General features: G+C 42.0%; 1 protein-coding gene across 1 annotated transcript in view; it reads left to right on the top strand.

Annotated features, from left to right (window-relative positions):
• The window catches only part of DYNC1I1 (dynein, cytoplasmic 1, intermediate chain 1), a 178473-nt gene that overhangs the window by 97257 nt on the left and 58368 nt on the right, over positions 1 to 22848 (top strand). The window contains exons 8-9 of the mRNA XM_009895365.1: positions 627 to 726; positions 5724 to 5849. Of these exons, the coding sequence (XP_009893667.1) occupies positions 627 to 726; positions 5724 to 5849 (226 nt within the window). The remainder of the gene's footprint in view (positions 1 to 626; positions 727 to 5723; positions 5850 to 22848) is intronic.

The raw sequence follows: 22848 nt of genomic DNA, 5'->3' as shown, positions 1-22848 counted from the left end.
TTGTTAGTAGGAGAGGAAGTATTTAGGTTTCAACAACTGCATACCCGTTGAAGCCTCATGGCAAATGAGTAGCTATGTCATACTGAAGTTACTTACTGGAGGTTACTCTAGAGCATCGCCCCTGTGGACCGGCCAAATGTATGAGTGTGGCAGCTTTGGACCAGCATTGAACTTCAGCCCATCCTAATGGTGCCAGAAGGTATCCACCATCTCCATCACTGGGAGGAGGTGGTGTACCTTTAAGATTTCAGGAGTCAAAAATAACAGAGATTTGGTTATAGCTTGGAGGTAAAGAATCAGAAAAGGGGAAGCTGAATGCCAGGGCCAGGTTTGGTCCTGGGAGACAAAGGTGGCAGAGGTGGCCCAGGGTTACCCAGAAGAGTGATCCAGAAAAGAGTCAGGAAGGTGGTGGGAAATTAAGAAATGTAGTTTTGTGAAACACATGTAAAATTTGTTCCTTCGTGCAGATTTGTTACAGATTGCAAGACAATGAGAGCAATTAAATCAAGGTGGCAGATTTCCACAGGTTGGGCAGAGATTTGAGAAGGAGTCAGAAACAGCATTGCTTTTCACAGCATTTAAACCCTGGTACTTCAAAAAGTGTCACTTTGTTTGAATTCACACAGAGATGTTCAAGCAGGAGCCAACCTTTCCTTTAACCGTCAATTTTATGATGAGCACTGGTCAAAGCATCGTGTCGTCACCTGTATGGATTGGTCTCTTCAGGTAAGATGTGAAGCCAGGACATAAGTTTCCATATACTTTCCAAGTTCCTAAAAAATACAGCTAGTGTCACTTTGCCCTTTGTTCTGCAGAGCATGATGTTATTTCTTAGCTAACTGCAGGGCCCTGAATGAGGTAATGCATGTTTCTCCATAAAGAAGAGTACGGGGCAATAATGAAGATATCATTTTTTTGTATATGTTGCTTGGTCTTCAAAACCAGGATGTTGTATTAAAACTCTAGGTTAATAAACCTACTAAGATGAAGGACTCTTTACTTTTTGTTCACCCCCTCCACGCTTTCAGCACGTGGAAATTTTTTAGGACAAAAGGTTTAAAACTAAACCAATAAAAAGTAATTTACTAAATATGTAGCAATGGATTTAATAAATAGTTATACATAATAATATAGAAAAGAAAGAAGAATAGTCAGTAATAAAATTTATTTGTCTAATATACTAAAACTCAAAATGTGAAAGTATCTGAACAACTTGAAAAGATTGAAAAATGTCTTTCAAAAAATGCTGGGTCCTCTCTTCAAGCGATGGAAGAGGAGGCTGCAGCTGGCCAGGGGGCACGCTAAAGCAGCATGCCTGGAATGTATCCAGTTTCTGTGCACCGCAAAGCATTGTCATATTGCAAAATAAAACTGATGATAGAGCTGCTTAAGCTTCCCAAAACCAATACAGCCGCATCAGCAAAGCACAGAAACCAGGTTAAGTAGTTACTCTGTTGGAGAGCTGGGATTAGCACACACACACATCACCACAGGTCCTTTCAAATTCATTCGGCCCCAGTTTCACTCCAGCCACCCGCATCCTCTTTGCTTCATCCCTCTTAGCCTGTTCCTAGGTTCCAGCCTGGAGCAAAGCAGCTGGTTTCCCTGGTGAGAAAAGCCAGGAGGCTCTGCTCCAACGTCCACGATACAGATAGAACAGAACTGCCCCAGGAGGACATAGGATTGAAAAATGTGAACGCAAGCGAGTCTGCCTAATGTCCCCAAACCCAGCCTCAGGTGTGCCCTGGTGTGTCCAGAGCCCTGACGCAACCTGGTGTGGGTAGCAAAGATGCTGTAGATGTAGCTCAGCCCAGTGCTAAGGACAAGCTTTGCTTAGCCTAATCTTAGAAGTAGCTGCTCTTTCTGCACCATGGTAGGTGTTGCGTGTGGAGACGGCATGTGTTTAAAGCCAAGTGTGTAAATGGTGTGTGTGGGCTGGGGAGAGGCCATGGATAAGGAGCACAGAGACTCTCCCATCCATCCTTCTCTCCTTCCCCTTGAAAAGGCAGCAAGACTGCTTCCAGCTGTTCCAGCTGCTTCTCAGGTAAGGTGGCAGCTGACTGCACTGAGGAGGTGGCAGGCAGCAGGGAGGAGAGGAGTTGGAGGGTCTCACTGAGCATCGCTGGTAGGCTGTGCAGGTCCGGCTGTCCGACCTGGTGTGGTACACAACAGCCAGCTGCAGAGATACAAGCCAGCTTGTAATATCCAGCTCGTACCCTGTGTGTGAAATGAAGGATTTATCCCTTTGCTTTCATACAAAATATCAGCTTAACAACAGGTATGCACTGGTGTGACGTGGGTGGCCTTTAAGCACATATGGATTTCCACAGAAATCAAATATAAGCCTGAGGAAACACTTATCTTAGGTTGTTCACTTGTTCAGGGGCTGGAAATTACATGGAATTCTTATCTGATATTTTCCTAACAGGCAGCTCTTACTGTATTCCCAGGGCAGCAAGAAAAAAAAGCCGCCTCAGAAGAGCACTGCCAAATGTAATTGCTCAGCCCCTGGGGCTCGAAGGCATGTTCTGCTTCCCACCTCTTTGTTCCAGGGTGGCCCCTCCTGCCTTCCCCTCCGTTAACTCTTCACACTCACCTCCCTGGCACCCCAGCGGGGGCTTCTTCGCCCCGGCAGCTCCTGCATGCCGGGGGGCTTCTGCACGGCAGCCCACACCAGCTTGGGAGGAGGGACTTGCCTCCTCGCTTGCCTGCTTTGAGGTGTATCATGCGTCAGGAGCTGGAGCCGGACAGAGGTATTTCACCTAACCGCTAGCTCTGCTTCTCACTCACGTTCCAGGACATGGCAGCGTCCAGTATGCCAAAGGATAACTTGAATAATCATGGGAACTGCAGAATACATTGCTCAATTTTCTGCGATAAAACTGTTGCTGCAAAACAGCTTGAAGGCAAATAGAAGCTTAATCAAACAAAGGACTTTGATGCATTGATTAAACTAGTTATTCTGTTCCCAGTCACATGTAAAATACGGTCCCAAACATGTGGGATCATTCATACCATTAAAGCTAACCCACTAGCCCCTTGATTCTTTTGGAGAGCAAAGGGAAACCGGCTTAGATGCTTCATCAAGGATCTAAGGGAAAGGCCCAACAGACCAGGTGTAAACATAGAGAGTGGGATCACCTTGCTCTGGCCATGAGGAGGTAGCTTAGCTCATCTAAAGCCAAGAAAACCACAGTCTCAGGGATATTGCTGTGTCTCTCTTGACTCACAGGCGGCAGCCTTGAATGCTATTTCCCACAGCACCATTTCCACATCGCTTTCAGCTGCAGTCACAGGAGAGCTAGGCACCTGGTGAGGACCGAAATTCTGTAAATGCAAGTAGATTGAATGAAGCGGCACGTGTGCAATGCCAGCGTGGATTTAGAGTCCTGCATTTAGTTTGGGGGTTTTTGAGTCAAAAAGCCTCATAATGGTGTTGCCCAGCTAGGTATGACCCCAGCACCTGTGTAAACTTGAAACTGTACTTCCAGTCAGATGCATAAACTGTGATTGCAAAACCTACACATAGACCAGCAAGATTTGACTCAGTGTTTGTTTATGGCCAGACGTGCTGCCAACCAGAACACGCTCACTAAACTTTCCAGGAGCATGAACCAACCCCAAAGTACCTCTAAACTGGTGCTTCAGACCTGGTCACACACCCTAGCTGGCCGCGGTCATGCCAGTGGAAGGGCTTGTCACTTCTGCTTGCCAAGTCTTCACGACTGTGGGCTCAGCTGCTCGCACAAACGGTACCTAACCTGTTCAGCCAAAAGGAGATGCCCTGGCAAGAGCCTACTGCGCACGCTGTTTACATGGATCTGGGCCAACGTGGGATGAAAAGGTTCAAACAAGAAGCTGAGCTTGCTGTTCAGAAGTGGTTGTAATCTCTGTCGCAGGAGAGAGAGAGAGGAGAGGGGGGTGAGAGGGGTGAGAGCGGTGGAGGACAGGCTGGCACGACTGTGTCCAGAGAGGTGGTGTTTCAGGTGTGGGATTACACTCTGGTCTCCCTCAGTTCTTGAGGAGAGAGAAGAGGTGGTGGGTCTGCTGCATGCTTTAAATCCTATGCAAGTGATTTGGGTGCTAAATTGCCCTTAGAAGCTGTTCCAGCAGCCAGGGTCTGCCGGGATGCAGGTACAACCCAGGCAGAGCCGCCCCAAAATGGGAAAGAGGCAGCAGGTATGGTGGCCACGTGTCATTGCTAGTTCTCCCACACATTGGTTCAGGCTCATTTGGAACAATGAGCGTGAACAGAAAAATCATCAGCTCCATGATGTATTATCTGTGGAAGTGTACGCAAAGTGGGAAAGAACAGCTGCTGATGGCAAAAGTTATAGCTGTGCACATCATTTCTTCCAAGTGGATTTTGAGAGCAGAGAGGTTCAAACCCTAATGATAATGATATAAAGGGTGGTGGGTTTTTTTTATTTTTAAAGTGCCTGGTGTGGACCAAATTCACAGCTCCCAATAGCACTGTTGGCAGTTTCTTTGTCCCGCTTCCTCTACATCTACCAGCTGCACTGTTTCCCTGTAAAGTTGTGAACGGTTTGGCAGGAATTTACCTGGGAAAGACAAAAAGTGACAATGATTTGTGGAGATCATTGAGAAATGCCGAGGGAAAGCATTCCTAGTTTACAAGAGGAGGGTGTGGGCCTGTGGAGCTTGGGCTGCTGGCTCGTTGGTCTGCAGAAGCCAGGTGCTTTTCTCTGGACACACGATAAGGTCCACTGCCTTACTTTGACTCTTCTAAGTACGGAAGGACAGAGGCTCCCAGAGGTGCCTAATGTTAAACGTGAGAGTGGAGAACTAGGTGCTATTGTATAGGCAGAAAGTAATTAATGCTTTGTGAGCAAATCGTTACTTCTTACAGTGTTTTGAAACAATACAAAGTCATCAACAGAATGTGAAAATCTGATTTTTCATGTATGATACTATACATGTGTATATATGTGTGTATGTATATAAATAGAGCAAATACATATGTGTGTGTTGCATATCTACTGCTATACATCAGTGGATAATGGGAGCACAGGAAAATATGGATCTGATTTTAGAGTGCTCATTGCATCAATCTTACTGAGTCAGTGGAATTCAAGGTCACACTATGCTTTACAAGATGACCTCAGCATCTTGCAAAATTGAGATTCTGTGAAGAAAATGTTTTGTTTGCTATTTGAATCATGAAGAACAGCTTTCAAGTTGATTCTACGCATAAGTGAATAGGAAGAGTTCATAGTGAAATAAGAAAGAATAGTTTTCAGGGATGCTGAAAAAAATGAATTTCAGGATAAAAGCAAATTGATGCTATGCTCATATTGTTTTTACTATCCAAATCAATTAAGACACTGGTTTGTCCCTGAAGAAACGGTTAAGCAAATACATTAGAATTACTCAAGCTTTCAGATTTTTCCTCTTCCTTGCTTTGCGTTCCCTTTATGAATATCCTGCTAGTTGCCTTTTCTGAGAATTACCTACAGAAAATAACATTGCCTTCATAGTATCTGAGAATAACTGATAGAGAGCAATGAGCAGGGGCTTTAAGGATGTCAGGGACAAGTAAAGTATAAAACCAAAACGAAGCTGAATACTATGATTGGACTAGCGTGTATTATAATTAAAACCAGACATTGCACATTTAGTGTAGATTATTTCTGTCTCATCTGATTTTGCATAGGTTCTTCATCACCCATCTTGTTTCATTTGCTTTTTCTTTTTCTTTCTAGTACCCCGAGTTGATGGTTGCATCTTATAACAATAATGAAGATGCTCCACATGAGCCTGATGGGGTAGCCTTGGTATGGAACATGAAGTTCAAGAAAACCACACCGGAATATGTTTTCCATTGTCAGGTAAGACTGAGGAAGCCATTAATTTCACGCTAGACAAAACAGAGTTTACTACATGGTGCATCTGCCCACTGCTTATATGAAGAGGCTGAGGTTAAAAGTAGGCATTTTTGGAAAAAGTACAAGCGTCAGTCCAGTGTTTTTAGAAGGCAACCAGCCTTCTCAAACAATACTGAAAGCCTGTCAGGGCTGCGTGTCATTCTTTGTCTATTTAAAACAGTCCCTAGGAGATTTAGTTTATAAAGCCCTTGCACTTATGAAGTAACTGTGGTGTACCACTTCCTCATCCAGGCAGCAACATATGCTTTCCCACCCACGTTAGCTTCCTCACATCCTCTGCGCTCCAAGCTGCCTAGCCTTGCCTTGGTTCTGCTCAATATCATGTTTTGCTTGAAAACTGGGAAGTACACGTTGCATTTCTGGGCATGCGTCTGTCTTACAGCTTGATAAAAACGGTCTTGATTGCAAGGACTATGCCACCAGGTCCTGTTTGACTGTCCTTTAGGTTAGCAAACCAGTGTTTCACTTCACTCAGTGCTACTTTGTGACCATAATATTTTAGAAGTTTATGGGCAATTCAAAAATAGTTGGGTGTTTTATTTCTATAGGTCTGTTTACTTCTCTTTTGCCACTGCTTTTGTGTGTGAAATGGCACAGCCTCGTATTGACTGAAATGTTCTGCTCATTGGCTCTATCTCCGTCAAACTGTCCAAACTGTGGAACGGGGCTTGGGCCAAATTTCCAACCTCTTCATTAATATCCTTCTGTGGTAATTAAATACAGGACAGTGGTATTCAAAAAGCCATATGGAAAAGTTTCAGCAAGTAAAATTTAACAATCCGAGATTAGTAAAATGCAGATTATTCTGCGGTAAAAATTGCTTCTCTTGGAAGGATATGTATTACCTGGCTAATTGTGTAAGCTAAGTGTCATTTTACATTCAAGGACCAAACATCTTTTTGAACTAAGTTTATGTTTGGACTTGGGTACATTATCAGATGTAACATAGTGGGAGGGAGTTGCTGGAATTGAAGTTACTGCTTCAACCCGATTAAGTAACCTTTAATTCTGGGCATGTTTTTCTAATTTGCTATACTGAAAAACAACTTCACAAGGAGTCTAGGCCTGCACAGCAAATATGCCATACAGATTTATATACATGTATATGTATGTGTGTGTGTATTACCTTTGAAATGAGAACTTGTATTTTTCTGGATATCATATTCAGCAGACTGATGTGTTCTTTCAGACTGCTTAAGATCTTAGTTCAGATCCCATGTTCAAATTCTTACAGGATGCACATGCAGCTTAATGTTTTAAACAAAATATTCAAAAGAAGAGATTGCCCATTGCGTTTTCAGGAAGAATAATCCTTAAACTAGGTTGATTTTGCAGGATAATAACCAGATTCAGGGTAGCCCTTCTGCATACACAAAGGAGAGATTGACTACAGACATAACAATGTGCTCCATTAATTAAAAATTCTATCTAGTTTTAAAAGCAGGTACACTTAAACAGGGTATGACTCACTAAATTGAAAGCATTGAGACAGTCTATACTCTCCATTAGAAAAATACTCATAGGACAAAGTGGTGGCCAGAGATTTAGCATAGCTGAGCTTCTTTCTAATTCTCCCATTAAGTTGGATGTCCCCCTTTTTAGAACTGGAACCTTAAAACCTGTGAATTCAGAGACACTTATGGCACTGTGCTTTCACATGCATCCTGGATTCATCATCTTTCGGTTAAATGAAGTAATTTCTTCTGTCCATAGGAAATATTTATTTTCTTGGTCAAACTGTCCACAGATAATTTGCATTATAAATCTGTTATGACTTGGAACCATGTTTGAACCACCATTATGGGGCTTCTGACTGTGGAATATCTTCTCCATCTCAGATCAGATGGGGATACCCACATGACATTAAATGGGGAAGCAAAAAGCATGAAACTTGGTCCCTTGAACACAGGTTTTGTTCTGACTGACTCAGATGGAAAATAAGAAAAAAAAATTATCTTAGCTCAGAATCTTGGATTCAGTTATTCTATTAGTTAGTGGAAACCAACTGTATTATTAGTCAGCCCAATATCATTTATATTACCATTTTGCAAGAGAAACATCCCTTATTCGGTCCTGATTTGGTCATTTCTCTAGGTCTTCTGTGAGACAGGCCCAATTTTTCTTCCAGAATACATGACCTTATAACAGTCCAGCCCAGCAGCTGGAGATAACACACAACTTATCATTACACCTAGGTTGCCCAGATATGACAAATGCAGTACTTTGAGTGTATTTTCCCAAGAGACCTCTATTTTCCTTTCCAAAGACTTTCTATAAAAAACATGGTCATAATAAATACTATGTGGTACTGACTAATATACCTTTTGCCTTTCAATTTTTGGGCTCACAGAGCAAGATACAAGCAAGTAGAGACTCATTTCAGGTGTGACTGTCAAGGAACACATGCAAGCCACTTCTGAGAAGACAAATCAATAAATAGGTCTATGAAGCCATTTCTGAGGAACTTCTAAGAAATTCCACCTCAGGAGTTCTGGTAATATCAATAGAAATAGATATGTGAAACATCTTGGACAGCTAAAGAGCTGGCTGAACTTTAGCAGGTAGAACTTCAGATACCTTTTGTGCACATTTGGTAAATTCTTAAAGCTAGGAACTGTAATGTTTTCCTGTCTTTCCTGGTATATTATACAGATTTAAGTGAGATGATTACCAAGGAGTTTCTTAATTTTCTTTACTGCTTTCTATGACTTTTTGCAATCTTACATAGGATCATTGAAATTGTCATAATCAGAACAACAGGCTTTCCCAGTGCCTTTGCTGAAAGTTGCCAAAGCCCACGGGCTTCAACTCAAGTTGTCTATCAGCCATGGCAGACAACAATGCAAAAATCTACCAGTGATGATGTTTAACTCCAGTCTAACTCCAACTCTACCTCCAATCAGCAAAATGTTTGATTTCAGTCTTTAAATGTGAGGGATGGTGTGTTCTGTAAATATTTATCTTAGCTGTTCTCACTAACGATCTTACTGTTATGAAATTCTTGCCCAATTTAAAGTCATATTAGGTCATTGGCTCATTAATACAGTGTAGGTGGTAGTAAATTTCATAGCTCTACAATATGTTGTGCTACAAATACTGGGTCCAATTTTAGTTAATATGTATTAAGGAAAAAATTACTATCAGCCAAGTGGACTTGTTTACTGATTAATTCATATGAAATCCCATGTGGTCTATCAAATCCTTTCTAAACAAAATAGTCCTACTGGCTTCTACTCTCTCCTCCTGGCTTCTACTCTCTCCTTCTGTGGAATATTTCTTTTCTTCTACTTGTTTTATTTTTGCCTTTCTTTAGGTTTTTCTATTTCTACTGGTCCATATTGGGTCCAGTGCTGTTTAATATTTCATCAATGACATAAGTGTGGACAACACCAAGCTGAGTGGTGCAGTTGACACGCCTGAGGGACAGGATGCTATTCAGAGAGAACTGGCCAGGCATGAGAAGTGGGCCCATGTGAACCTCACGAGGTTTGACAAGGCCAAGTGCAGGGTCCTGCACATGGGTTGGGGCAATACCCTGTATCAATACAGGCTGGGGGATGAAGGAATTGAGAACAGCCCTGCCAAGAAGGACTTGGGGGTACTGGCAGATGAAAAGCTGGACATGAGCCGACAACGTGCTCTTGCAGCCCAGAAGGCCAACTATATCCAGGGCTGCTCAAAAGAAGTGTGGCCAGCAGGTCGAGGGAGGGAATTCTGCCCCTCTGCTCCACTCTGGTGAGACCCCACCTGGAGTACTGTGTCCAACTCTGGGGCCCTCGGCCCAGGAAAAACATGGGCCTGTTGGAGCAGGTCCAGAGGAGGGCCACAAAAATGGTCAGGGGGATGGAACACCTCTCCTGCAAGGACAGGCTGAGACAGTTGGGGTTGTTCTGCCTGGAGAAGAGAAGGCTCCGGGGAGACCTTATCGTGGCCTTTCAGTGCTTAAAGGGGGCTTATAAGAAAGATTGGGATAAACTTTTTAGCAGAGCCTGTTGTGATAGGACAAGGGGTAACGGCTTTAAACTGGAAGAGGGTAGATTTAGACTAGATATAAGGAAGACATTTTTTACACTGAGGGTGGTGAAACACTGAAACAGGTTGCCCTGAGCGGTGGTAGATGCTCATCCCTGGCCACATTCAAGGTCCGGCTGGACGGGTCTCTGAGCAGCCTGATCTAGTCGAAGATGTCCCTGCTCATTGCAGGGGGGTTGGACTAGATGGCCTTTAAAGGTTCCTTCCAACCCAAACTATTCTATGATTCTACTTCACCCAGTGATGTGCTGCCAGTATTTTAGCCGGGAGTCCCACAAATTTTTTCCTCCATAGCTCATCATACATCTCCTTACCACAAGGTTAGAAATGGGAAAGCAAGGAAGAGTGAGGGATCGGGCAATTTGTTCATTTGTTTTCCTATGCAAGCAAAAAAATGTTGTCTCAGAAGCAAAATCAAAGTGGAAGGGTGATATCATTTGCCAAAGGAATGCTCAATGCTTTCCTTAGGTAGTGAGGAATAAATTGAGCATGCAGTTAATACTGCAGAGTGCAGGCTGGGAATGTCCTTGTAGGGAAGAGTCAGGGATGTCCTCTTGCCCCACGCTGGAGCATCACAAACTCTTAGTGTAATCTGGTGCATTCCAAAGGCAAAACCCAAGCCTTTCAAAAGTACTTTATGAGGCCCTGCAGATGAGTCATCCCTGGTTGGGTTGGTTTGGCAGTATCCAGAGAGGGAATGAATTCCAGCAGAGACATGGAAATCACATTGACTCTCCCTCATTTTGGTGTGAGAATTTTAAGCAGTGGTTCACACTGCTGCTCTCAGCTACTGTTGGTCTGCATTTAGGTGGGGGTGACAAAAACAAAAATAGTATGGCACGGTTATTGATGATATGACTCAACATGAGCTCAATCTTATATTGATTTATGCAATGCATGGGGCTGGCCTTGTATGTGAACATTCCTGTACCATTGATTGATAGAGTAGTGTGAGTGATGTTTCTCAGTCTTACTCTTTTTCTTAGAAAGCCCTTATATGTCTGTAATGTGTTTTTTCACTGAAAAAACAAATAAAAATCTACATTACCCATTAATTATGAGGATTATTTGTAATGCAATGTCCATTGTTTACATACCGCTGGTCATCTCTGCCCATGATGTTGTTTCTGTTTCCTGGTGGACTGATCTAAGCTTTCTAAGCTAAAGTGATCTAAAGAAATATCTGAAGCATTGCACCAACATATGTGGTTGAGTGAGGCAAATGAGAACTCAGACTGTCCTTGCTCTAAAGCGGCTAGTTGAAGTCTGAGCTATTATACCTTTTGTTTCAGTAGGGCCTGTTAGCATGGGTACAGCACTGCTTTTATATCAGATCTCATAGCTTTTGGGTTTGAGCTGATCTACAGAGACAGAAGATACACAGGAAAGAAATAATCAGTGGGTCTCATGAACTTTAGCATATTGCAAACTATTTCCTTTCTTCTGGAACCAAACAGGGGTTATTAAAGTTGGTTGAGGTATCTGGACCTCAGCTTCAAACATCCATCATTTTAAGAGAGGAGGGGTGGGGGGAAGACAGCTAAAGATATTAGTTTCATGCAAATAAACCAAATTGAATGTTACTTTCTGATTTGCAAGACTCTGCACTGTGTTTGGAAAGTTTGATGATTTCTGCTTTCCTTCACCCCATCTAATGATAGCAGCAACAACAAAAAAATTACTACATTGACTGCATTTTGTTTTATTATAGTGTATTTCCTGATCTATTAATTTCCTCTTTCTCAGCTATATCTTTTCCAAAAGTCTCAAAAGGGCACTGAGAAATACAAATGTGACACTTGGAAGTAACTCCATTCAGCGCATTTTTAAGGAAGGAGAGCACATGTGAAGTAGCTTTTATTTGAGGAAGCAGTAACCATTTAAGAGTTCTTTCAAGAAGCCAGATCAACTTTTAGCATAATCGCAAAAAGATTTCAGCAGTATATCCCTTTTAATCGCTGCAGCTATTTCTGTCCTTTTCCTAAAATGCCATGCAGTCAGATTTACTTCGTTGGTTCCATCTCTTTACTAAAGTGTCAGTTTTTTGTGGGATATGGGACTTGTGTTTTCTATTTTAATTTCAAGAAAAGCTGTCCATGCTTGGAAAATATTGGTGGGTTGGGTACAGAAATCAGCCACTCAGCCGCACCACAAAATGTTTCATTCTCCCCTAGCTTTTTTGTAGTGGCTTCTATACACTGTTATTAAGTTATGTGTTTGACCACTCTTCATTGCTTATCCTGGTGTGGTCTTTCCCTTTTCAACTGAATGGATGGAGTCAGAAATGCATATCTTAGAATTAGATGCACTGAGGTAAGTGAAGGGCTGTATTTAGTGGCTGATATTGGCTGGAGTTGCCTTTTTTTTTTTCCCTGATTTGGTTCCTTTGTTGTTGTCTGCTCTTTCAAAATCAACATAAATTCCTTCAGATGTGCTTTTTGGTCCAGCAGCCTGCCTTCTAAAGGTGCTGAGCGCCCAAATCCACGAGACTTGTGTGCAGAGCAGGCTGAGGTAACAGCATGAATGACTAATATCCTCCTTTTCCTCTTGTCCTTGAGTTTCCTTCACTGGGGAAGCCAGACCAGAGCTCAGTCCCAGAACTTTAAAAGAAAAGAAGTACTACAAGAAGTTTAATTGCTAAGAAAGTATGCTTGGGATACTTAAAAAATAAAGAAAAATTTCTTTGATAATTATACTGGGGGGGGGGGGGTCCACAAAGGCTTCCTCACTTTGTTGCTGCTATCTAAGTTTCAAGTAAGGATTCAGCTCTTCAGAGCCATAAAGGAAATGACAGCCCCTAAACTCCCTGCAAGCTTCTCAGAATTTCCTAAGTAAAATCAATCTGAAGAACCAGCAGCACATCCAGTCCCAGAGCTGAATTCTCTAGTTCCTCAGTTTCTAGTGAGAGGGGGCACCTGTGGTCAATCTATAAAGTGCTGCAAATCTCAGAGAAGACACGTGGCTCTGAGCTCACTGCAAATTTTCTTGAAAACTCCAGCTTTGGAAAAGGCTTTTTCATCAAAAACTTTCCAGTCATTAAAATAGAACTGGTTGACAGAAGATAAGTAGGTTTAATGGGTAACCACTGAAGCTTGGTGCATGGTGGGAGAATGAGAGACAATGGAAGAAGAGAAGTTCAGACAACATGGAAGGAAAAAGCCATTCCCCATGAGGACAGTCAAGCATCGAAACAGGTTGTCCAGACAGATTGCGCCAGTCTCCCTCATTGTCTTTTCAAGACAGGCTAGATGAAGCCCTGAGCAACCTCGTCTAGTCTCACAGCTCACCCTGCTTTGAAGAGGAGGTTGGACTAGAGTTCTCCTGAGGTTTTTTCCAACCTGAATTGTCCTGTGATCCTATGATCCTGGACGTGAATCAGATTCTGCCTGTTTTTGTAGCAGTTCTCTAGTAAGCGGGCCTCTGAATGCCTGCCTTTGAAGATGCGGGGGCAGCTCCCATACCACAGATGCTCCAGTACCCAGGGACCCAAATTTGTTGCAAAATTTCTCTAACACATACCAAAATGTAGTAAAATTAATCAGGTAGGACTTCTTCATAGAGATGAGGTTGTTTCGTTTTCATTTGTTTCGTTTCCTGCTGTGCATCGTTGGTAGGATGATCTTTGTGGAGCTGCATAGAGCTCCTCTGTGCCTGTTCTCCAGGACACTTTGTTGCTATTTGTGACTATGTGGTCATTTGCACATTGCAATAATTCATGCAGATGTGTAGGTGCACCACTTTAACTTAAAATTTGGGGGAATTTCCAACTGTGCTACCGGCAGTGGAGAACAGTTTCAGCTGTGGCTTGACTCATTCTGTTCTTATTTTAAAACTTTTTTTCCTCCGTCCTGTTGTGTTTGTCCAGGCTGGAACACAGAAACACAGAGCGCAATTTGTGCTGTGAGGATTTCAGTAAACAAGAGCCCGTGTCTTGCCTCTTAGGCTTTTGGTTTAGATTCTTCCTCCTGTTCTCAGCTGATAATGGCTGTCTTTTTTTGCTCCTCTTATTGGAGTTTACACCACTTTCTGCCTTTGGTGATTAAAAATAACTATCGTTTTCCTAAGATTAGTGCTCCAATACTTGTGGAGAGATTGTGTGTGAGTCAGTAGAAGTTACACCCACACATCCAAAGGCTGAACGTAGTATTTGGAAAATGTTTTTTGGTGTCTTAGGTGAGAGGAGAGAGCTGCCTGCAGTAGAGTTGTAGAGGAGGGCAAAGAGGACCAAATATACAAGAGGCAGTCTCCTGTCTCCTGGATACTACTGAGCTCAGAGGCGTTAGTGGGGGAGGACAGAAAAGGCACTGAAAATATGAAAATGTACATTCTGTCTTGGGTGTTACAGTGTCTTACACAGTCCTGAAATCACCAGTATGAAATGACCCAGGTGAGCCTCAAGTCCTGCTTTACTGCTGAAATGGCACAGCTGTTAAATGGGCATCTGCAAGCAGCTGCAGCTCAAGAAAAAGTATGCCATGTTTTCCACATAGCCTTTCAGTCCTAAAATCTCTTAAAAATGACTTTATTTCCACACAAAATCAAATCATGATATTTTTCCTAACAGGAATGGGAGAAGGCAACCTTCTTCCAGGCAAGGTTGGAGAGAAATTGAGCATCATTATTTAGACTGAAGGGATGTCAATTGGACCCAGAGAGTTGTATGCCTTTACTTGCGCTTACCTGTATCTTTCCTAATCCTTAGCAAAGCTGCTTTTTTCCATGATGACTGGGATCTCTGGCTCTCCTGTGCAGAACCCCGAAGAGCAACACTCCCCTCAAAGCCAATGATGTGTACACTGTAACAGCAAAATTGTATGCCGTACCCATCAGTCTGTGAAATGACTGCTAATACAAAGGGTGGGTGCAGTTTCCCTGTTAGTAATTAACATTCTGAATTACTTCAGGACGGTGTTTACACATACAAAGTCCGCTAGCAACAGAATGCTCCTTTGCTTAGAGCAATGCTTGACATAGATCATCTTCCTCATTTGAAACTGGGATTTCAGTTATGAATTAAAGAATTAGGAAGTGACAAATTTGCTTGTCTTGGATAGAAAATTTTAGGTGGTGCCTGCTTCTAAGCCTTTTTTGGAGGGGGTAGATTATCATCGCTTAAATGATATGCTGTCACTACTAGCAATAGCATTGTGCTTTTTGTAGGTGTTAAAATAGTGATTTGTAATGAATCTGTACTTAAAGGTGCTGTTTCTCTCCTTAAAGTTCACGTATTCTTCCTTTCAGATCGAATATAAAGAATATGTTAGCCACTTGATACGGCAGGCATTTATTTTTTTTTTAAGTTTCTTTGTTTCACTGATAACTTGCATTGTAACGTCCTGAATTACTGGCATCCATCTAACATGCAATATGCAAATAATGCAATTTGGAGAAAACCTAACCTTTGGATTTGCAGAGTTAGACGTGCAGTATTTTTAAACTTTAGCTAGCTAAGGAAAAAAAAAATCTTAGTCAAAAACTATATTTCATAAGAGAAAATTATAGTGATATTGATGGTTTGCCAAAACCTCAAGCAGTGACAAAATCCACAGAGTGTCCTGAAAGAGATGCCTTTGCAAAACCATTTCTTTGCAGATGGCTTAGATTATTGATACTTATAAACACATGACATTATTCGTGCGACTCAGAATTTCGAAAAACTCCGTTGCTAAAAAAAATGCAAATTTGTCAAACTATCCCAAAATAGCAGAGAAAAAAATTACCAAATCCTGCAATTGTTCTTGAGGGTGTTTTATAGGTTAATAGTTGTTGATTTTGTTACATTTCCACGACTTGAGTGTAAAATATTTCAAGAAAAAGGGAGTGAGGAAGGGAAAAAAGAGCATAACTTTCCTTTGTTGATGTGAACATTGTGTTTTAAAGTTTTTCTTGTATATCTGAAACTCCCAGTGCTAAAAAGGTTTTGGGTGAACACGAAATGCGGGATCAGATGTGAAATCAATAAGTCATTGGGATCCCTCCCCAGATTTTTTTTCCAGAAAGGATATAAAATACCACACAATTCCCTAGCTGCACTCCAAATATTGGATAAACAACCATAGGCATGACTCTTCTGTTTGGGTTATGTAAGTGTTCTCAGTGCGAGCGACTTGCAATGGAGAGTACATTTGGTCCAAATTCGAGAAAATTATTTTCACCTCATGATTTTTGTCTCTGTGGGAGCTCTATGTGAGGAGTGAAGCCTCTTTCTGTGTCACCTGGCACAAAATATAAAACAGTTATTCTTCTAAAGTGCTGTAAAAGGCCCCAGAAACCAAGGAATCCATCATTACAGCCCAGGATACAACTGTCCTCTGCCTTAGGTCTAAAATCAACAGTTTTCTGCCCTCTGCCCCACGGCTGGATGACTGACAAGCACTTCCCTGAAAAGAACTTTTATATACAGGCAACATTGATTTAATGATGATTAATGCTCCCTGCTTTCCACAAAGGGAAAGCAGAAGCACGTGCTGACTGGGTGAGATACTGATATTATCCTTGGAAGACGTTTCCTGTGTGAGGCAGAGGGTCTTCTGGAAAGCGGCAAAAAGAGGAGTCTCTGTCAGCCCGCTTAGAGACTGCCCAGTAATTCTTACTGTAGGAGCACTGCTCTGCTAAATGGTATCATATTTGCTGTCACTATCATAATGATTATAAAAAGTGAGCCTTTGTTAGTAATAAGTGCCCATATGAAGTCATTTGTAGTGTTTTGCAAAAATTTCACGATCCGTTATATAACCATAATAACAGAATACAAGTGATGGCAAATGCCATAGATTTGACTTTCACAAAGCAGATCTTTCTCATGAAATTTTATTAAAACAGGATTGTCTTTATCATGAAAAGTATCAGAGAAGAAAAGTTAAAGTACATTTATTTTAGCGTAAGATGACAAGCAAAAATCCTACGTGCAAGAAGCAATACGCTTTTAAAATCTTGTCATATTGGAGAGATCAGAGTGTTTTCATTATCTCTACAACAAAATGTGCCAGGGTACATTAGGATCTATGATTAATTCATTTTGGTTGCTCTTAAAACAATGTTTAGTATTTTTGTAGCTAAGATAAATATCTATTCCACTTCAGTTCCATATTGTTCATGAACATACACTGAATCACTAGTCATTTCATGTCGAGAAGAACATGCTTAACATTTGCTATCTCATGTTTACAACTGTAAATAAATGGACTAAGCTCAATTTGAACTGAGTTAATAATGTACAGGGGTTGTGCAGAATTGCTTTTTGCCATCAACTGTCTGGGGTAAATCCATTCTTCCTGGCAGGATAGTGATGCATTATAAAATGTCCCATCACTGGTGAGAGTGGATGACCCAGGTGAGCTGGTTTTGAGCAAGATGTGGTCCTCAGTTACTCCAGGAGTCAGAAAACATAAGCTGGCATTAACTATGCTGATTTATTGTAACTAAGGCTTTGACCCTGAGACTGCAAAAACACTTATCTCATTCCTTCCTCCCCTCCAAGACTACTCATGGAAAAAAATAGGAGTAACCAAACTGCGGAACTTTGCAGGTGAGGAAAGCGGGATGTTAAATTTCAGGAAACTAAGGTTTGTTTGGAGAAACGAGGATTAAAAATTGGGTCTATAATGGGAAGTAGTCATCTATTGCTGCATGGCCTTACCTGCTCCATAATGCTCTATGGGTGCAGAGCCAGGCTACTCATATCAGAATTTGTACAGTCATTTACTGTAGGAGACATGAACAGTGCAAAGGCAACTCCTGTTCCTGCCCTCATTCTTAATGCAGACTTGCCTGTGGTATCTTCTGCGTTTCCACTCGATAGCTGTTTATCTGTTCCTCTCAGTCTCTCAATCCTCATATCTATGTGCCATGTTTAATTAATTTTCAATTATTTCCAATGATGTAGTGACACTACTTACAAATGATACATCAGTGAAAGTGATGGATTTGGGCAAATATAATAGCCTGTCAGTCTTCACTAGAAGCTACAATTAAATCAAAAAGATAAGAAAAGATTACTGTAATTATTTTGACAGTGAACTGATAGAAGTTTGCCCAAGTGACACAGACTATAGAGTACAAAATGCCAATTGCTTAGAAACAAGTAAAATAAGAAATACCATTGTCCCTTTGCTCCCATAGTACTTCCTGCAGAAGTCACCTCACAGCCTTAATCTGGAAAATGAAGTGACCTACCTCCAGGATTAGGCAAAGCTCCATTCAGAGTCCTTGATAAGTAAAGAGGGGTTCAGTAAGTAGAGATTTATTCAGTTCTGGGCTCCCCAGTGCAAGAGAGACTTGGAGATACTGGAGCAAGTCCAGCAAAGGGCCTCTAAGGTGATTTAGGGATTGTCTCTCATATGAGGAGAGGCTGAGAGGGCTGGGACTGTTCATCCTAGAGAAGACTCAGGGGAATCTTCTCAATGTGTATAAATAACTGATGGTGGAGGAAAAGGATGGAGCCAGACTGTTCTCAGTGGCAACCAGTGACAGGACAAGAGGCAGTGGGCAAAATTAGAAATATAGGAAAATGCATTTAAATGTAAGAAAAAACTCTTTTACTGTGAGGCTGACTGAACACTGGTACAGGTTGCCCAGAGATGTCATGGGGTCTCCATCCATGGAGATACTCAAAACCCAACTGGACACAGTCCTGAGCAATCTGCTCCAGCTTACCTGGCTCTGAGCAATGGGTTAGACTAGACAATCTCCAAAGGTGCCTTCCAACCTTGGCAATTCAGTGGGTCTGTCTCTGACACTTCATGTTCCTTTTCCCTTCCCTGTAATTCTGAGGTTATGCAGAAGCCAGCTGGGCCATGACTGTCTGCAATTCTACAGAGCATTCCCAGTAGCAGCTGAACATGAGGGCCTCCTTCCTTCCTTCCTCTCCCAAAGGAGGTCGCTGGCTCTCCGAAGTCCTACATCAAGAAAGCCTGTTTAGGCAATTTGCTTGGCTGTGAGTCACTGAAATGATGGGGGACTTAGAAGAATTACCTACAATTAAGTTAACGGACAAACATCCTTCTGAGAAAAGATAGTTCTTTCCTCAGCTGGGGTCTCAAAATGCTCTTGGTCTGATATGTTCAGTCTTCTGACTGCCTGGGTTCACATAGCCTGTGCATTTATTAGTGGGGTTTGGACTGAGTGCCATAGTTGAGATTTATCTGCAACTCCCTTATAAGCAGCTGTGACTACTATGCTCAACTTCACGGGCTGAGTTGTAGCTAATTGTTTTTGCAGCATCTGTACTGGCTTCTAATTCATCTCTGGCTTCACATAGTTTGATTAAATGTGTAGTTTGGGGAACTGCTGCCATAGAAACCACCAAGCTGCCACTACAGCTCAAGAACAACTTGTGTTTCTATTCCTGTTCTCCAAGCCTGGAATCTGCTATCTCTACGTGCTCTGTAAAGTCCAACTCTGATATTTCCAGAACGTGCCATCAAGTGATCATCTAGTTTGTTTTCCTTGTGAGGAGAAGAGTCCAGGACACCAGGATGCCAGGCAAGCCTAGCCCATACCTCACTTTCTGGGGGATCTCTTCTGCTTTTGCATAGTGCTAGATGGGGACCACCCTGGATAGGGACTCTCAGCCTCACTCCTGAGGCCAAGTTGTGGTTTCAGCAGAAAGCAGACTCTGCCAGGAAAAGAGATGTGCAGCGAGAAGAAGCTTAAGTCCTTAGCCCAGTGACTGGGACACCTTGTGAGCACGAGGCTGAGCTGCCAAGAATATATCTGTAATTTATATTAGATAATGTTGGAGAATATGCAGAATTCAGAAAAAAAGAGACCAGAACTCCTGGACTTGTCCCTCCCAGCCAGGTTCCCCAGGCATTTACTAGATAGAAGAAGTGGCTTCTCCTTCCTAAATGCTTTTGCCTGGAGTTGCCTGACTGCAAAGCTTGGAGAGGGCTTTGGTTTGTGTGGTTTTGTGTATGTGCTTCTCAAGCCATATCTTCCGTTTTACAATGCTTAAAATAGTCCCCTCCCTCCCCCCCAAACCTGTAGGAATGCAGAGATATGATGATGAATAGATTGACCCAAACAGGCTGAACTGAACTCTTCCTCTTTTTTTACTATGGACTCTAATCTTGTTATCTCTATTCTGCCATCCTCATGCATGGTTAATAATGCATGGAGATGTAAACAGTGCTTTAAGGCTATGCAGATGGAGATGGCTTTTGAAAAGTTGTCCTATACTAAATACTCTGCCTCTTTCAGGACCTTCTGGCACTGAGCACTGCAATCTCTGCCCCGCTTGCCAAAATGAGAGCTAAAGAGAATGAAAAGGGATTAGGCGAGCATCAGTTTTCATTCTTTATTATATTATCAGCATGTACTTACAGTAGATTTAATATATACACAGCAGACTATGCATAGGGTATAGTTTTCAAGACTTAGTGCATAGCATTAGGGGTATTTGCCCCAGCAATTGTTGGTGTCTTAGTTAAATTGTCTCTAAAATTCTGCAAAGACCATATCCTTAAGCATAATTCTTTAGTCTGTAGGGCAAGGAGATTTGTATTTCTTTGGTTATTGTCCCGTCATGAATTACTGCAGACAGTTCATTGTAACTTATCTTACTGATTTTCTGAGCCCAGATGAAACCCAAACACAACTAAGCTAACACGCAGATTGAATGACCACTTCCACAGGAGGGTGGTCACACTACAGCAAGATGGAGGTCATGGTTTGGTTGCGGTTCTTTATTTGGGGTAACTATCTGTGTTAAACAGCCCTTTAGTATTAGAAGTCTGGTCCAATAAGCCCTTTTCTGACCAAAAAATTAAAAAAATTAAAAAAAGAGGTGACAATTGCAACCTGACATTACTTGCTGGTGAAAGGAAAACTGCATGCATTCTCCATAGCAAGCAGCGCACAAGCTGAAAATAAAAGACTTGCATCTTGCCCTGAATTAGCAATGAAATACAGTTGAGAACTGATTGTTGCTGAATCTGAATTTTGGCTGCTGGTGACCAAAACTGTTAAGACATTAATTTATGTTCCAATGACGTTGAGCTAGATTTATAAATGTGATTAGATGCCTCAAGATGAAGAGAAAGGCAGGCAGCAGGATTTTCCGATGCACTTTGCAAGTCCTAAATACCTTTGTCTCACCAACCAGCCAGTGTGTGGACGGACACCTTCTTGTGTTTGAGATGCTTTTTAAAACAGAAGTCAAAGTGACTAAATGTAAATGTGTACAGAACGTTAAGGAGCTTTCATCATGAAAAAAATATTCAGGCTGCAGTTCACCAAAGATTTTTACTTCTAAAATCTCTTGGAATTTCCCTCCGTGTGAAAATGACAACCACTAGTTAAGAGAATTAAAAGTGTAAGTAGAAACATACCCAACAACTTCTGTTTTGTCATGTCCCACATAGGTGATGACTTACTTTTAAAGGATTTCCGGTAGTTGATAGGAACATTCTGCCACCAGCCTCATATTTTCAGAAAGCAAGTGAACACTCTTCAGTGTAAGAAAGAAATGTGTTACAACCCATTATAACAAAGCAGTGCCTGTCCCAAAGAACTTGCAGCTGTAGTTATGGGTGGTGGCAGGCCACTACCCATGCCCTGAACTGGCTGCGTGTATAGCAGCTCTGGTCCAGAAGCCTTTGGCTAATACTGTGCTGAAACTAGTGAGCCTTGGTGTGTGCAAGTGGAGTGCCAGAGTGCAATGGTCAATCTGACACCTACCATCTACTCCAAATTCTGGCCAGCCTGCGGTATGAACTGGGACAGCAGAAGGTCTCTCTGCTCCATCCGCAGACACACGCCCTAAGGCGCCAGGTCTGCAAGGGTGCAAACCTGTCACTTCAGGCTTGTGAATAATTTTGTCACAACAATTAAGAGTGCTCTTGTATAACTGCTTGAGTATTGGGACCTAAATAAAACAGACAAACCAAGGAAACGCTTGCTTCTCCCACATGCAGGCACATGGACCTTAAGGATTTGACCCTGCAATTTGATAAGCAGCCAGGTTCGAATCAGAGAAAACAGACAAATTTGGTTACTTAACATGTAAGCTGTTGGGTGGGAAGAAAACTTGATTTTTATGTGCTTTTGTTATGGAATTGCTCCTTATTTCTACAGGCTTTAATTCTCTCAGCCGCAGTCTAACAAACGAAGTAGGATATCCAGCAAAGACTGTATTGTTAGGCTTGCATGTACGTGTAGTAGTGATTCAGGGTTACCAAATTGATTTGCTGTAGCAGTCGTGGATAAAGGCAGGCAGGATCTCCCCGTATTGCATTTGCGAAGTGACATATTTATCTGCTTTTGCAATATAGCAAACAGTTTTGCTGCTTTTCTGAGTCATCACAACACCACCAAATGAATAATATTAGCAATTGCTCTTTCCAAAAGGGCTGAAGGCAGCTTGTGGACTTTCTTCTGATTATTTCATTCTTGTAGTTACACGGACTGAACCTGCAGTTACAGAGATGAAAGGAGAAGTCTTCAGCTTTCTGCCCTGATTAAAATGAAGGCACGAGCCTGGATATTGCCTTTCTGCAGACTTGGGCAGAGCGCTCTGATTCTGCTGAAACGCTCAGATATCAGCACTGAGGTTAGATGTCAGAGTTACCTACCCTGTAAATTTGGCTAAGAAAGAGCTGCGTTTCCTGCCATACTCTTTTCCTTCTTTTTAAGGACTTAGTACTTTTTCAATAAAAATAAATTCAATTTGTGGCTACGTTTCAGCTCCATTGGTTTGATGGTATAAGTGGAGCAATACCAGCTTTGGATTTAGAGCAGTCGTGTGGCTGAGTCTCTCTCTGCAGCTTTCATGTGGTCGGGTGAGACATTCTTAGAATCCCCAAACATTTTTGAAGATCCTAAACTGGAGACATTCACAATTCTTCCCTCCCTTTCTACCATTAATCCTTCATGTTTTAACAAGCACTGAAGTTAATACAGCCTACACTCT

This window comes from Charadrius vociferus, unplaced genomic scaffold, assembly GCF_000708025.1.
Source record: "Charadrius vociferus isolate BGI_N301 unplaced genomic scaffold, ASM70802v2 scaffold31, whole genome shotgun sequence".
NCBI classification, from domain to species: Eukaryota; Metazoa; Chordata; class Aves; order Charadriiformes; family Charadriidae; genus Charadrius; species Charadrius vociferus.
Note: the sequence above shows the minus strand (reverse complement) of the source record. Positions and strands in the feature narration are given on the sequence as shown.